This window comes from Sminthopsis crassicaudata, chromosome 1 (assembly GCF_048593235.1).
Source record: "Sminthopsis crassicaudata isolate SCR6 chromosome 1, ASM4859323v1, whole genome shotgun sequence".
Lineage (NCBI taxonomy): Eukaryota > Metazoa > Chordata > Mammalia > Dasyuromorphia > Dasyuridae > Sminthopsis > Sminthopsis crassicaudata.
Window position 1 is genome coordinate 629,166,809 of NC_133617.1, and position 14,394 is coordinate 629,181,202.

General features: G+C 43.5%; 1 protein-coding gene across 5 annotated transcripts in view; it reads right to left on the reverse strand.

Moving 5' to 3' along the window:
- IL21R (interleukin 21 receptor) overlaps positions 1 to 14,394 on the reverse strand; it is a 50,397-nt gene that overhangs the window by 15,187 nt on the left and 20,816 nt on the right. For 3 of the 5 annotated variants that reach the window (XM_074282781.1, XM_074282782.1, XM_074282780.1), the window contains 4 exons: positions 13,363 to 13,514; positions 11,897 to 12,068; positions 10,605 to 10,749; positions 7,894 to 7,978 (listed from right to left, as the gene is read on the reverse strand). In XM_074282781.1, the coding sequence (XP_074138882.1) occupies positions 7,894 to 7,978; positions 10,605 to 10,749; positions 11,897 to 12,068; positions 13,363 to 13,514 (554 nt within the window). The remainder of the gene's footprint in view (positions 1 to 7,893; positions 7,979 to 10,604; positions 10,750 to 11,896; positions 12,069 to 13,362; positions 13,515 to 14,394) is intronic. The other 2 variants (XM_074282783.1, XM_074282784.1) reach the window with 2 other exon arrangements.

Below are 14,394 nucleotides of genomic sequence, written 5' to 3' on the forward strand. Positions count from 1 at the left end.
TTGCTTCTCTGAGACTCCAGCTTCACACATCCTGTTTGGACAGGCCGGTCCATGGCTAATAACCACAGTGGGTGTGGATGGGGAGGGACGTGCAGGGGCAGGAGTGGATGATGACTTTGATTCCCTTTCCCGGGAAGGAAATTGTATTATTTTAAAGGAATTTGTTGGTCTTTTACATTGTTTAATTCCTTCTATTTTAGAGATGAGAAAACTGAGGTTCCGCCACTCCCGGTTTCAACCCTTTCTAGACACACCCCACTTTTTGTGCCTGCGCTTGCTCAGACCAAGAATCGAAAACCACTTGGTTACTGAAAGAATAACTGGATAAGAACCTGGCTGACCCTCCTCATAGAGTTCCCTGGTAAGAACCTGGCTGACCCTCCCCAACCACTCCCTGGAGCACGCGCTGCAGGCAGAGGGGACCCTGACCATTTGTCTCCAAGCATCCTATCCCTACCTCCCTGGGGACCGCTCCAGGGCCAGACCTGTGCAGTCCAAGCACTTCAGACCACGCCCCCTGTGCATGACTTTTCTTACAGAGTTTCTCATCCACAGCCAGAGGTAATTACGAGGACCATTCTCAGGAATGCTGTAGGAGACAGCAGTCTGGTATTGGAAGAAAGCCCTGAACTAGAAGAAGTCAAAAATCATGAATATAAGCCCTGTTTGACCTGCTGTTTAGCAGCCATGATGCTTTGGGTAAATTGCTTCTCCGAGGCTCAGTTTACTCATCTGTGAAACAGAGACTATCTGCCTTATTTAGATCACAGAGTTTTTATGAGTAACTCTAGCTAAATACTGGTCATGAAAGCACTGTGCAAGCACTAAGCACCTAATTAGCCGCTCACTTTTCTACAGTGCTTTCGGCTTTATAAAGTGCTGTGTTCATACAAGACTCTGATGGAGCCAGGGCAAATATCACTATTCCCATTTTGCATGAGAAAACTGAGATCCAGGGCTAGAGGGACTGATTCTGCAGAGAGATACTAAGCACTCAGGGTACTTTGTGCAGAGCACTGTTTGGATGCTAAATAATTAGAACAGCTCCTGTCACACAGCTTGTAGGGGTTAGAGTAAGAATTTGAATCATGTCTCCTACCTGGAAGCTAGTTTGCTTTCCTTGTACCACACAGCTCCTTGGACAGAAAGTGTTTCTGTACATGAAGGGGAAGGAGTGGGGGTGGGGGAAGGCAGATGAAATTACTTCTGAGGGCCTTTCAAAGCCTCTCAGTCACCACATCCTCTGTACTCAAGAGCCAGCCTCTCTCCCACAGCCATCTGAGGAGAGATGGGTCTGCAGAGATAACTTACTGGCTGGGAAATGAGGGTGGGGAAAAGGCTGCTGGCACAGTGGTAGGTTGAGGCACCTTATTTTGAAAGCTTCTCTGGCCTTCCTAGAGCGTGTGCTTTCTCTTGTCTGTCTCCCTCCCTTCCTCCTTTTCTCTCTCTCTTTCTGTCTCTGTCTCTGTCTCTCTGTGTATATATATATATATATATATATATATATATATATATCTGTCTCTGTATCTGACTCTTTCCTTTCTTTCTCTGTCTCTCGGTCTCAATCTCTGTCACTGCTGCCTTTCTGCTTTCATCTCTTTCTTTCTCTCTCTTGGTCTGCCTCTGTCTCCACTCTCTCTCTATCTTTGCTGTCTTCTTCTCTGTGTCTATCTTTATCTTTTTCTCCATATGCATTCTCAGTTTCTCTTGTTTGTTTTTGTCTGCATCTGTTTGCTGTCTCTCTGTCTCTCTGTCTCTCTCTCTCCCTCTGTCTATCTCTCTGTCTCTCTCTGTCTCTTTGTCTCTCTCTCTCTAGCTCTCTCTCTCTCTCTCTCTCTCTCTCTCTCTCTCTCTCTCTCTCTGTCTCTTTCTGTCTCTCTCTGTCTCTCTCTGTCTCTGTCTCTCTCTAGCTCTCTCTCTCTCTCTCTCTCTCTCTCTCTCTCTCTCTGTCTCTCTCTCTCTCTGTCTCTCTGTCTCTCTCTCTCTCTCTCTGTCTCTCTCTCTCCCTCTCTCTCTCTCTCTCTCTCTCTCTCTCTCTCTCTCTCTCTCTCTCTCTCTCTCTGTCTCTCTCTCTCTCTCTGTCTCTCTCTGTCTCTCTCTCTCTCTCTGTCTCTCTCTCTCTCTGTCCTTCTCTCTGTCTCTGTCTCTCTCTCTCTCTCTCTCTCTCTCTCTCTCTCTCTCTCTCTCTCTCTCTCTCTCTCTCTCTCTCTCTCTCTCTGTCTCTGTTTTCTGTCTTTCCCTCTCTGTCTTTGGGACCTGTACAAAATGTCATTTCCCCTGAAAGTTCTGCAGTCTACAAAGGTGTCAGCTCAGGGTATCCACCTTGGAAATACTTTAGGAGTCTCACCCTACCCCTCATTCTTTCCCTCTTCTTAAGTGCTGGAGCAATCTTCAACTTGTGAAGGCAATAGACTGTCTGACAATCTGAGATCCCAGGGTCAAAAGTCTATTCCTACTTTCCACTGGGGAAGAAAGCAGGCTTCACTGAGCTCAAGTGATCCGACCAGCCGCACACAGCCCATAAGTGGCACTGCTCCGATTTCAGCCCAGGTGGCCAGATGTCCAATCTGCACCCTTGTCAGCAGGCCAGGGGCTCAGCCCCACGGCCATCCTCACTCCCCCTGCCTCTCTTCCCTCTCTGGACAGATCAAATTAGCACCTGTCTTGAATCTGTGCTACAGTGACAGGTGCAGAACTTTGCTTCAAGTCCCATGTCTGACCACTTAGGAGGTTTGGGCCCAGACAAGTCCTTGGACTTCACTTAACCTAAGTTCTAAGTTTTCTAATCTTCTCTGAGCTTTTTTCTTATCTGCAAATTTAAGATAATTATACTTGCATGGAAAGGCAGCATGGCCATGCGTAGAGAGTTAGCCTTCCAGGTAGGTAGACTTAAGTTCAAGTCTCACCTTTGACAGATAACTATGTGACTCTGAATAAGTCATTTAGCCTTTCTCAATGACTCAGGCAATTGCCTAAAACTGGAAGTTGCAGAGGAAGACATCAATCTGCATTAGTGGAGGAAGTCCTTACCAGGAAGTAGCCACACACATTGATAAAATCACAAATTGCAAAGAGAGAGGGAGAGAAACAGAAAGAGAGACAGAGAGAATATTTGCACTAACCTGTCTCACTCCATTGTAAGGAAAATGCATTGTATGGTGTTCTCTAACATAGGAGATGTTATTCTCACTTGTGGCTTTGTAAGAGTTTCAAGTCTTTTTTTCTCGGCATGCCTATAAATCCTTTAATTGTTCAACAGATATACTGCAACTCCTGCTTCTTAATGAGTATTAAAGCCTTCAAAGTAGTCACCCTATGGAGGTGGGCACTTATTCCTGTAATGCTCCCCTTGCTCTAAATTCTTTGAAATTTGCTTTAAGGAACACAGTCTTTGGAAGAATCTCCCTGGTGGTCAAACCTCCTTCTTGGAGAATGTTTGTGATTTTTGGAATCAGACATAAATAAAGTCCTTCTGTGAATTACAGAACATCAAATGTTGGACCTTTGAGGAAAGTCAGCTATCACATGGTCTAATTCCCTCCTTGTGTATAAGAGGAAACTGAGATGGCAGCCAGCCTGGTGAGGAAGGTCAAGCTGCAGAACACTATTTTTGGTCAGAAGGGAGACATAATTCTAGAGCGATGAGGCAGACCTCCTGGGGTCATTTCCCACTACCCTTCTTTATAAATTTCATAATCCACACACATTAGACAGCTACTGCTGACATGCCTTAAGTGTCTTGCCTTTGCCTGGAACACTCAACGCTGGGCTCTGCGGCTGAAATCCTGTCCAGCCTTTAAAAAGCCCGCCTCTTCCATCAAGTTCGCTCCCCCAGCTAGAAGTGATGCTCTCTTCCCTGCTGATTTTGGATTTAGAGAACTATGACTTAAACAGCAACATTTCTAATCATAACATGCAAGACTTTGGACAAGACATTCAACCACTCTGGACCTCAGTTTCCTCATTTGCTTAATATGTTGAACTAGATGAACCTAAGGGTCAGTTCTAGCTCCAAATTCCACGATGCCCCTGGTACCTTAGCATTTTGTGAGGTGTCATTTATCAGCCTTTGTCTTTGTTGCAGGCACACGTCTGCCATTTTGTGATCCACGTTGCTAATAATTTGTCTTATTCATCTGTTTCCCCCACAGCTCCTAGCCCAGGGCCAGATACCCAGGCTGAATGAATGAAGTAAACACAGTGTGAAGCACTTTCTATGTAGATTCCCAGTGAGTGCTCATCACACCACCTGTGTTGTTCCTCTATTCACTTAGCAATCATTTCATCTAAGTCCAAGCTCGCAGGTGAGAAGGAGCTTGGATATTGTCACCCAAAGAGGGGGAAATGAATATGAGTTTGGATTTGCCTCAATTATGAACAAAACTGGGGACTCTTGGCTTAGTGGAAATTTGGTTCAAATCACGTCTCTGATGTCTACTAAATGTGAAACCAGGAGAAAATCACTCAGCCTCCCTAGGCTTTGGTTCCTTAAATGTAAAAAATAAGGTTCGAATAGATTATCTCCCAGGTTCCCTCTAGCTCTAGACCTATGAGCTTATGGCTTTTGGAGGAAGACCCCATCCCCCAAATGACCAAAATTCCCCCCCCCCCCACTGCCTGCTTCCTTCTTCCAACTTTTCTCCACTCTCAATAGCACACTATTCTCAGCCTTTCCCTGGATAAGTCCTTTTTATATAGTTTATAGGGTGCTCCCATCTTCTGACCACACCCTTGGTTTTCCTTATAGCTCCACATAGAGAGAGAGCGTTTTATCTTCTTTTCTAATGAGAAGCACATGGTAGGAACTTTATATACATTTCCCAATTGATTTGGGCTTTTTTAAAGAGCTCAAAAAGAACTTAGAGATTATCTAACTCAGTATTGTTTAATTTTTTGTGTGTCCTAAGCCATTCTGATAGTCTGGGAAAGTCTTTGAACTCCTTCTTAAAATATTTTAAGTGCAAAAAAAAAAATTATATAGGATTACAAAGGAAACCAATTCTGTTGAAATAAAGATATAAGTTTTTTCTTTCATCTAAATTCACAGATCTCCCCTGCTCTAAAATCTATCCCCAGAGACCTTGATGAGGAATCCAGGTTAAAAATCCTTGATCAAATTCAATATCCTCATCTACTAAGCCATCAGTATCTCGCCACTTGTATCTGGCCAGAAATGGGTAGGACAAACCTCTCAGAGAAGATGTCTAACAGTGGGGTTTTCACGTAAGGTCAGACTTTCCCCACAAATCTCTCCTATTACAGTCCGATGCCAGGAGCCTAGATATTCTACCATTCCCGGCTTCTTACACTTTAGATTAGAATGTCTCTGTTAATATTTTCCAGTGTTCCCTGGCAGGGAAGAGAACAGCCAGTACGACCACTCCATAGATAATGGACCCGAAAGCCCATGGTTTGTCAGGTCTCCCTGGGCTCCGTCTTCCGACCTCAATCTCAGAGCTTCATACTCCATCCCAACCTCCCCATCCCTGGACCCCAGCTTGCCAAGCTCTCAGAGCAGCAACAGATTTAGAAATGAGTCCTCCTAACACAGGCCCGGAGAGCATCCAACCCAAGAGAATTGCTGCACTGAATGATGGAGGTCACAGAGCTGGCATTTCCTCTGCAGAAAGGGCTGCCTTGACCCCAATTAAGGCATAGAACAGGAAATCATTCTGGAAACTGAGACCCGGCCCTCAGCCTCTGACTCATTTTTTGCTCAGCTGACCCATTATATACATGACTGTGTTTCTATTGGAATCTCAGGCTAGTGTTCACCCCAAGTGACAGCTGGTGAGTGAATGCCTTGCAAAAGACTTCCTTCCTCCCCCTTTCCTTTATCTGTCCTAGACGTAGCCCAGGCTTTGCTTTTGGAAGTAGAAGGGGGAAGGGGAGGTCTAGGGATCCTCTTGGCCAATGGGACTGGCAGAGCCGATAGAAGGAGGATGAAGGGGGTGGAATTTGTCTTCAGTCTTCTCGGCCACAGCCTCCTGGCCCCCAGGGCCCTCCTGCTATCACTGGTCACCCAAATGCCCCCCCCCCTACTCTGCAAATCTCCTGAGCCTTTTCCTCATCACCAGTCACAGAGACTCAGCTGACCTCTCCTTCGACTCTTCAGGATCTTACTGTCTGCCAGCCCACTCATGCTAAGAGGAGCATTGCTCAACAAGCCTAAATATTTACTTCCTCCCCGGGAAATATAGGTAAATATCATCGGAGACCTCCTCTGCCTTCAGTCCAAGAAGTGAAGGTGGGAACTGGCGTAAAAGTTCAGGCCTGGAGCAGAGGTTGGGGAAGAGATTGTTTTTGGAAAGCGTGGATCCACATGAGTAGAATCCTGCCCATATCTAGTGATACTAATGGCAGCTGGTGGCTTGTGGAGAGAACATGAGTTTGAATCAGGAAGACTTTAGATATTTACTTTCTCAAATCTCTCCCCCAATCCAATCAATCCATCCTTCATTCAGCTGTCAAAGCCATTTTCCTAGAGCATGCATCTGACCATGTCAGCCCCTTCCCATTTCCACACACACACACACACACACACACTCAACGAACTCCAAGGACTCCCTGTTACCTCAGAGACCACACAGAAAATCCTTCCTTTGCCTCGGAAGCCCTTCACAACCTGGCCTCTGCGTGTACCTGTCCAGACTTTTCATACTTTCCCACTCTACGTCCCTCATGCACAGCCTCCATCTTTACACTCTGCCATTTCATTGACTAATTTGCCTGGAATGCACTCTCGCTTCCATCTTCCTGCAAGATTCAGCTCAAATCCTGCCTCCTGCCCAGGCCCTTTGTAGTTGCCCCTCACTGCCCAGCCCCACTCCCCCCAAGGACCTTTTCTATATTCCTGAGGCAACTGGGGCTGGCTGACTTGCCCAGGTCACAAAGCTCCAAGTACCTTTTTGTTAAAATCGCCTGCTCAGTTATTTTCATATTGTCTTCCTCATTGGAATGTAATTGAGCATTTTCATATTCTCCTTCATGAGAATGTAAAGTCTTTGAGGGCAGGGACAGGGTTTGCCCCTATATGCGTACCCAGCACTTAGTACAATGTCTATTGACTGACTGAATGTGACTCTGGCGGTGATAAGGAGCAGATGAGAGAATCCATGTAAAGTGCTATATAAATGTTAGCCATGGCTCATTCCTCCTTGCCCCAGGCTATCAGGGAGGCCTTGGTAGATGGGGAGGGAAAGTTTCCAACTTTCCTCCTCTGAGGGCATAGGCTGGGGGATGATCTGCTCTAAGGCACAGCTTTACTCATTCTAATGGGTCGGGGGAAAATCCAACCCAACTCATAAGAAGAGATTTCTGGAGGACTGGATGGCAAACAACTAACTACTGGCAGAACTGTTGCCTGAGGGAGAGAGCAGCTCCCGCCTCAGCTATAGCCCTAACCCCTCTCTGGCTAATCCCCCCACTGGCCCCGGAGGAGAGGAAGGCTGGGGTGAGGTACCTGAAGAGGCCCAAGGCACAGTCTGCTCCTGGGGAATATCACAGAAAAGGACAGAAACTAGGACGTGGTAGAAGAGCCTGCGGGGGAATCGGGAGAATGGGGCTCCACTCCAGTCTGCCTCTGCTCTCGTCCCTCTGGCCATCAGCTGTCTCATCCACAAAATAAGAAGGTTGGACTGGGTGATTTCTAAGGTCCCTTCCGGTTTTAACACTCTGTGATTGTGTGACTTGGGGAAAGCCCAGGATGGCAAGGGGACTCTCGGGGAGAGGTCTTGCCTCAAGTCTTTTCATCAGGCTGTTTTTTTCCACCACCCCTACACCTCCAAAGGAGCTCATTGTGGAGAGCAAAACCACTCCTCCCACCAGCTCCTGGCCCCTGGAAAATATTTGTTTTCTTTTCTGACAACATCTGTATCTCTGAGTCACCAGTACCTTAAAGTCACCCTCATGGGCTGAATACAGGGGCTGAAAGAAGGGCTCAGGGTTGGGTACCAGCACCCACATCTTCTTCCACAGCCTGAAATGTCAGAGAGAGAAACAGACAAAACAACACAACAAAACAAAACAAAACTGGGGTCAGGGGTGTTGGCGGATGGGGTGGACCCATGGCCAGTGGCAGATAGATCTGTTAACTCAATTCTGCTCAGCCCTGTCCCCAGAGAAGGACCTGTTGGGACACAGATCCATCGTTACCCCAGGAGAATGTTCAGCGCAGCTGTACACACAAAAAGAGATGGGCTAGAGCCTGCCGGCCTTCCGGAGGTTCGGCCAGCCCAGCCACACTTGTCTCAGACTCAGTAACACTTTAAGAGGTTGGCTAGCCCACTTAATAATTTGGATTAGCTCGACCTTTCCCTCACAGAGGGACTGGCCAGCCTAGTCCCATTCCCCCAGAGAACTGGTTTAGCCAGCTCTAACTCTCCCCTAAAAGAGGTGATCATCCCTAGCCAGTCCAGTCTCAATCCCACGGAGCCCAACCACATCCAATCTCACCAGCCCAGAGGAAGTTACCCTCTACCTCCAGGATAAAGGTGGTCTGTAAGACCCATAATACCCTCCAAAAAAGCTTACAAATTGCTCGTCTCAGTCACCCCTGGTTGTAATTTACATCATACCTGCATGAATTTAGCATGTGATTTACTTAATATCAACTCTATATCTTTCTTAATTAAAAAAATCAAAATCCATAGGGAGCTAATGATCCCTCTGCTAGCATATCCAGCTTCATTTTCAAGGGACACTTTGCAACAACTTCATCTCTTAAATGGAAATTTAAATTGTCTCTAAGTCCATAGAATATTAAAGAGGGGGCCTTAGAAATTCTTCCTTTTCCAACCCAGTTATATTACACAGAGAGAAACTTGAGGTCTAAAGAAGGAAAGAGATTTTTCCCAACATATTTAGCTAATGGAAAAACCTGGACCACATTCTAGGATCTAATGAGATAGCATTTCTAAAAAATACTTATGCACATCCACTATATAAATTCCTATTCCTGAGGGCAGCTAGGTGGCACAGTGGATAGAGAACCAGCCCTGAATTCAGGAGGACCCGAGTTCAAATCTGGTCTCAGAAACTTAACACTTCCTAGCTGTGTGACCCTGGGCAAGTCACTTAACCCCAGCCTCAGGAAAAAAAATAAAAAAAAAATTCTTATTCCTTTCCCCCAACTCATGTTTTTTCCAATTCAATTCCAACAAATATTTAAGTGTCTGCTTTATGCAAAGTTTTTGAATATGCTCCTTCCCCAATTCTACTGCAGAATTTTTTATTAATTTTAAATTAATTTTTATTAAGAAATAGTTTCCTTCAAAGTTCAACACAAGGACCTGCCTCCTACCAGAAGCCTCTCCTGGACCTCTTTGTTGCTGGTATCCTTCTCTTCCCCCAATTCCTTTATTTCTATTTTGCATCTACTTGGATTTCTTTTTCTGCGACCAACCTGCCCCTATCCCTATTCACTCAAACCTCCCCTCCTCTCATGTAAGCTCCAAAAGGGAAAGGATTATTATTATTAATTGTATCCCAGCATCTTTCATAGTACCAAACATATAGGAGGTGCTCTTTGAATGAATAAAAGTGTCCATTCTCTGTTACCATTTTTACTAACTTCCCTTTAAGGCTCCTTCATCTCAAATAGTCTATGTATTACACTGTTTCCTACTGGACATTTCAAATTGAAAGTCTTGAAGATATCTCAAGTCAGTGTGCTCATCTTTACCTCCAAAACGTCCCCTCTTCCAACCTTTCTTCCCACCCTTCTTCCAGCGTTCCAGGTTCCTAACGTTGGTATAATGTTCAACTTCTCACTTTCTCTTCCCCAAAATTTCCAATCAATTGCCAAATCTTGGTGTTTAATATTACCATAACACCTCTCACATCTGACTCCTTCCCTCTACTCCCTCAGCTACCTCCTAAGTTCAGGCCCCCATCACCTAGTACAGCAGCCTTCTGATTGACTCCCCTCTTCAAGTCTCTTCCCACTTCAATCCACCATCTAAAGGGATTTTCCTTAAGAACAGACCTGACCTTGACATTCTCTCTGCTCAAAGGATCCCTACTGACTCTACAATAAATTCAATCTCTTCCATTTATCTTTTAATGCCCTTCATGACATTGCCCCAGCCACCTTTCTGGCCTCACTGGCCATTATTCCTCATGAGCTCTGCAATCTAGCCAAATTGGCTTTCTCTGTGCTTTTCACACACTCTACCCATCATCTCCAGGGTTTTTCATTGATTTTGCCATATTCCTGATATGAATGCCCTCATCTCGACCTCATACAATCCTCTTCTTTCAAAAAGCAGCTCAAGTATTCCTTTCCCCAGGAAGTCTTTCCTGATACCTCCAACTTGTAGTTCCTTCCCTCTCAGGGTGTCTTATTTCTACTTACTTGTATCTATTCTGTGTATACTTATCTACGTCCTTGTTGTTTCCCCCATCCAAATATAAACTTCTTGTAAGCAGGGATCATTTCATTGACATTTGTGTCCCCAGAGTCTAACAATGTCTGACATGGTAGATCTTTAATAAATGCTTATTGATTTACTAATTGGTAGGTTGGTCTATACTGGCTCTTCCCCCTCCCCAGCTCCTGTGCCCACCACCTCTCCCATTCTTTCAACAGACCTTGGATTTCTTACCTCTGTGTCAGTTTCCATCCAGCCAGAGAAGCAAATATAGCCATAAGGAACGAGATGGGAAATAGCCAAGAGGACCATTCTGTTTTCTCTTCTTCTTCATGGGGAATAAAGTAAAATGGATCAGAATTCAAGGCCTTCTCCTGAACTAGGGAAAGATGGTATAGAGGAATGGGGAGAAGTTTGGACAAAAGGAAAAATGATGGAAAATAAGGCACAGAGGAGGGAGAAATGGGAACTGAAGTCTTTGACTACCTAGGGGTCCTCTCAGTTAGCCTATAATATCATCATCCCCTGCCAGCCCATGATATGTATTCCTAATTTCAGTCCAGTCAGGACTAGGAAAATGTTCTTTTTTCTTTTTACTCCCTTTTTATTGTTTTTTTCTGGTTATGCATGTACATTAATTTTAAAAAATACATGTATCTTTATGAATCATATTGGAAGAGAGGAGAAAATAGAAGGAAAAGAAAAAATGTGAATATAGTATGTGTTGCTTTACATTCAGTCTCCATAGTTCTTTCTCTGAATACAGATAGTGTTTTTTGTCCAAAATTTATTGGGATTGCCTTGAATCACTGAACTGCTGAGAAGAACCTAGCCTTTTGTAGTTGATCATCACACAATCTTGCTGTTATTGTGTACACTATATTCCTGGTTCTACTTGTTTTGCTCAGCATAAGTTCATGTAAATCTTTCCAGGCCTTTCTAAAGTCAGCTTATTCATCATTTTAAATAAAACAATAATATTCCATCACTTTCATATATCATAATTTATTCAGTCATTCCTCGATTGACGGGCATCTACTCACTTCAGGAAAATGTTCTTGACCAATTTTACAGCTTACTTATTCATTCACTCATAAGCTTCCTGGTTGACTGAAAAGACAGACTATTGGACTGATTAATCAATCAGGTGATGACTGATTGACTAACAGTGAATAATTAATTGAGTGTTTGGCTGGCTGTGTGATGGAAGCTGACTTAGGAACTAGCTAGTTGTTTGATTGATAAAATGACTAATTGAATAGCTAACACTGTTTAAATGACTGACATTGGTTGAGCTAGTTACTGGGCTGCCTGGCAGCCTTAAAAAGTAATTGATGGATTGGCCGACTACCTAGAAGTCTGATCAACTGGAATACATTGGGATCCAAACAGTTGGAAGTATATTTAAAGATTCTCGAGGTTTCTAAACTCATAAAATTTGACCCAGCAAGCCTAAGGTCTGGATGATGGTCCAGAAGATGGTGCTCCTGGCCAGGGAAGAGGAGATACAGTGACTTCATACTCACCTACTGATTGGGTCCTGAAGGAGGTGGAAGCACTCCACTCACTCCAGAATCCACTGTAGAGAAAAGATGGCTGCGCTCGAACTTGTATTTCATATTCTGAGCCCTTCTGGAATTCAGTGGACAAGAGTACTGCTGACTTTGCATCTTGAGAGATTGACTTGGTCATCTGAGACTGCCAAAACATGCAAGAAGAGTTACAAGGCTGAAACAGATCCCAAGAGCCAATTCAATCCATCCCCTCCCCTGAAAAATGTTCTGCCCATATTGAAACACACCTTGCTTATCTCTGAAGCTCTCTGAGGGTAGAGAACATGCAGGTTTTCATAGCTGCTTATATCCTTCTTCCTTCACATTTAGAGGTGGTATAATATAGTAGACAGAACACTGACCTCAAAACCAGGATGATCTGGGTTGAAGTCCTCTCACCTCTTATAACTGCTGGCTAAAGGATCCCAGGCAAGTCACTTAACTTCTTAGAGATGCTCTAGGCAGCTCTTGAAGACTAGAAGTCATGGACAAAGTTCCAATCTACATTGGTATAGTAGGAATTTTCTCACCAGGAAGTTCCCTATATCAATGAAGTCATGGGCTAAATCCCTGTCCTTCATATTTCCTTTACTGTCTTAAAGAAAGAATTCTAAACTGGAGTTGGATTTCTGGGTTCTAGTCCCAAATCTGCTACTGCCGTAATATTTCAAGTAAGTCACTTTCATATATGCTGTACCTACCTACAATCCCCATAAGACTGGGACTCACCATTAAAGAACATCTTCAGAAGGTGTAATCAAATGTCAGAACAAGCTAAAAATCTTCCAGCATAAATTAAGTTTTCTGGAAGTCTCCACTTCTTTACAAAATAGTTTTTTTACCTTCTTAAAACACTTAATTAATCCTTGCTGCCTATTTAATTACTCAAAAAGCCTTTGTGGATACCCATTGCCACTAGAATCAATATCATTTCCTCAGTCTGTCATTTAAAGTCCTCCCCAATAAGGCTCCCACCTATCCTTCCAGACTTCCATCTAACTTTCCTTGGTACATTGCCCCTACATCCAATCAAATTAGCTCAATAACTGATCCCCAAATTTGACATTCCATCTCCCACCTTGGTGTCTTGGCCGAGGCGGGACTGAATTCCCTCCTCCTATTTGCCTCTCAGAATCCTTAGCTTCCCTCAAGCCTCATGTCAGATGCCCCTGCCTATTTAAAGCCTTTCTTGATCCTTCAATTGTTGGTACCTTCTCATTCCTCAAATTTTCTTGTATTGATTTATTTGTGTTCACATGAGACATCCCAGTAGAATGCACTTTCCTTGAGGGCATGAATAATTTCATTTTTGTCTTCATGTCCCAGAGATTAGCCCAGTACTTAATAAATGTATGTTGAAGTGCATTGAATCTTAAGGCTAGATTTGACATCTTATTCTGGGACAAAACAATCACCATTTTCTCTGAAAGACTTCTTACCATCCAGGAATCTTGTTTCTTTTTGTAGCGTAGCTGATACTGTAGCTTGTCCTGTAATGCATAGTATAAAGCGTCTTCATAGGGAGTTTTCCAGGAAATGTTGTAGTCTCCAAAATAGGTTACTGTCACATTGAAAGGGGGAGCTGGCTTAACTGGAAAGAGAGAAAAGTATATTCATAGATGGAAAACACTTAAGAAACTTCAATTTGACATGTGCCAGACACTATGATAAGTAGGTAGTGGCAATAGAAATGCAAAAAGAAACACCCACTCCCTGCCTTTAAGGAGGTTATTTTCTACCACGAACAAAAAACATGTACAGAAAAGTGATTATAAAATATCTGTAAAATAAATGCAAAGTAATTTTAGGGAGGTGTGAGGGAGAGAATGAAACTGGAGAAATCTGAAAAGGCTTCTTACAGTAGGGAGCACTTGAGTCAAACCCTGAAGGGAACTAGAGATTTGAATAAACAGAAGTGAAGAAAGAGCCACAACATATTGTATGGGAGCAGAAGATGGAACACCACATTTGAGGAACACTAAGTTTGACTGGACCAGCTGAGACGTGTAATCAGACTGGAAAGATGAATGGATGTCAGATTCTGAATGACTTTTAAATGTCAAACAGAAGAATGAACTGAAGGGATCTCCTCAAGGAATATTTGTGGGATTAGTAATTTTTTTTCTTTTGTAAATTGCCTTATCCTTTTTTGTTTCAGTTTTCTCTTGTGAAAGATGAGGGGATTAGACAAAATGATCTCTAAAGACTTTTCTGGTACTAAGTAGCATGTTTAGCACATAGTAGATAAGTAGTAAATAATAATAAATTTATCAATATTAAATAAATTTATATTACTAGATTAATAAATGTACATTAACATTGACTAGCCTTGAAATTCTGAGGTTAAAAGTCAATGACTTTGACCTCCTTTGCTTACCTTCTATTTTGGCCCAAACTCATTTTCATGCTGAGTCAGTAAAGATTTGGAGAATGAAGTTAAGAGGGCTATGTACCCCAGTTTCTACAAATAC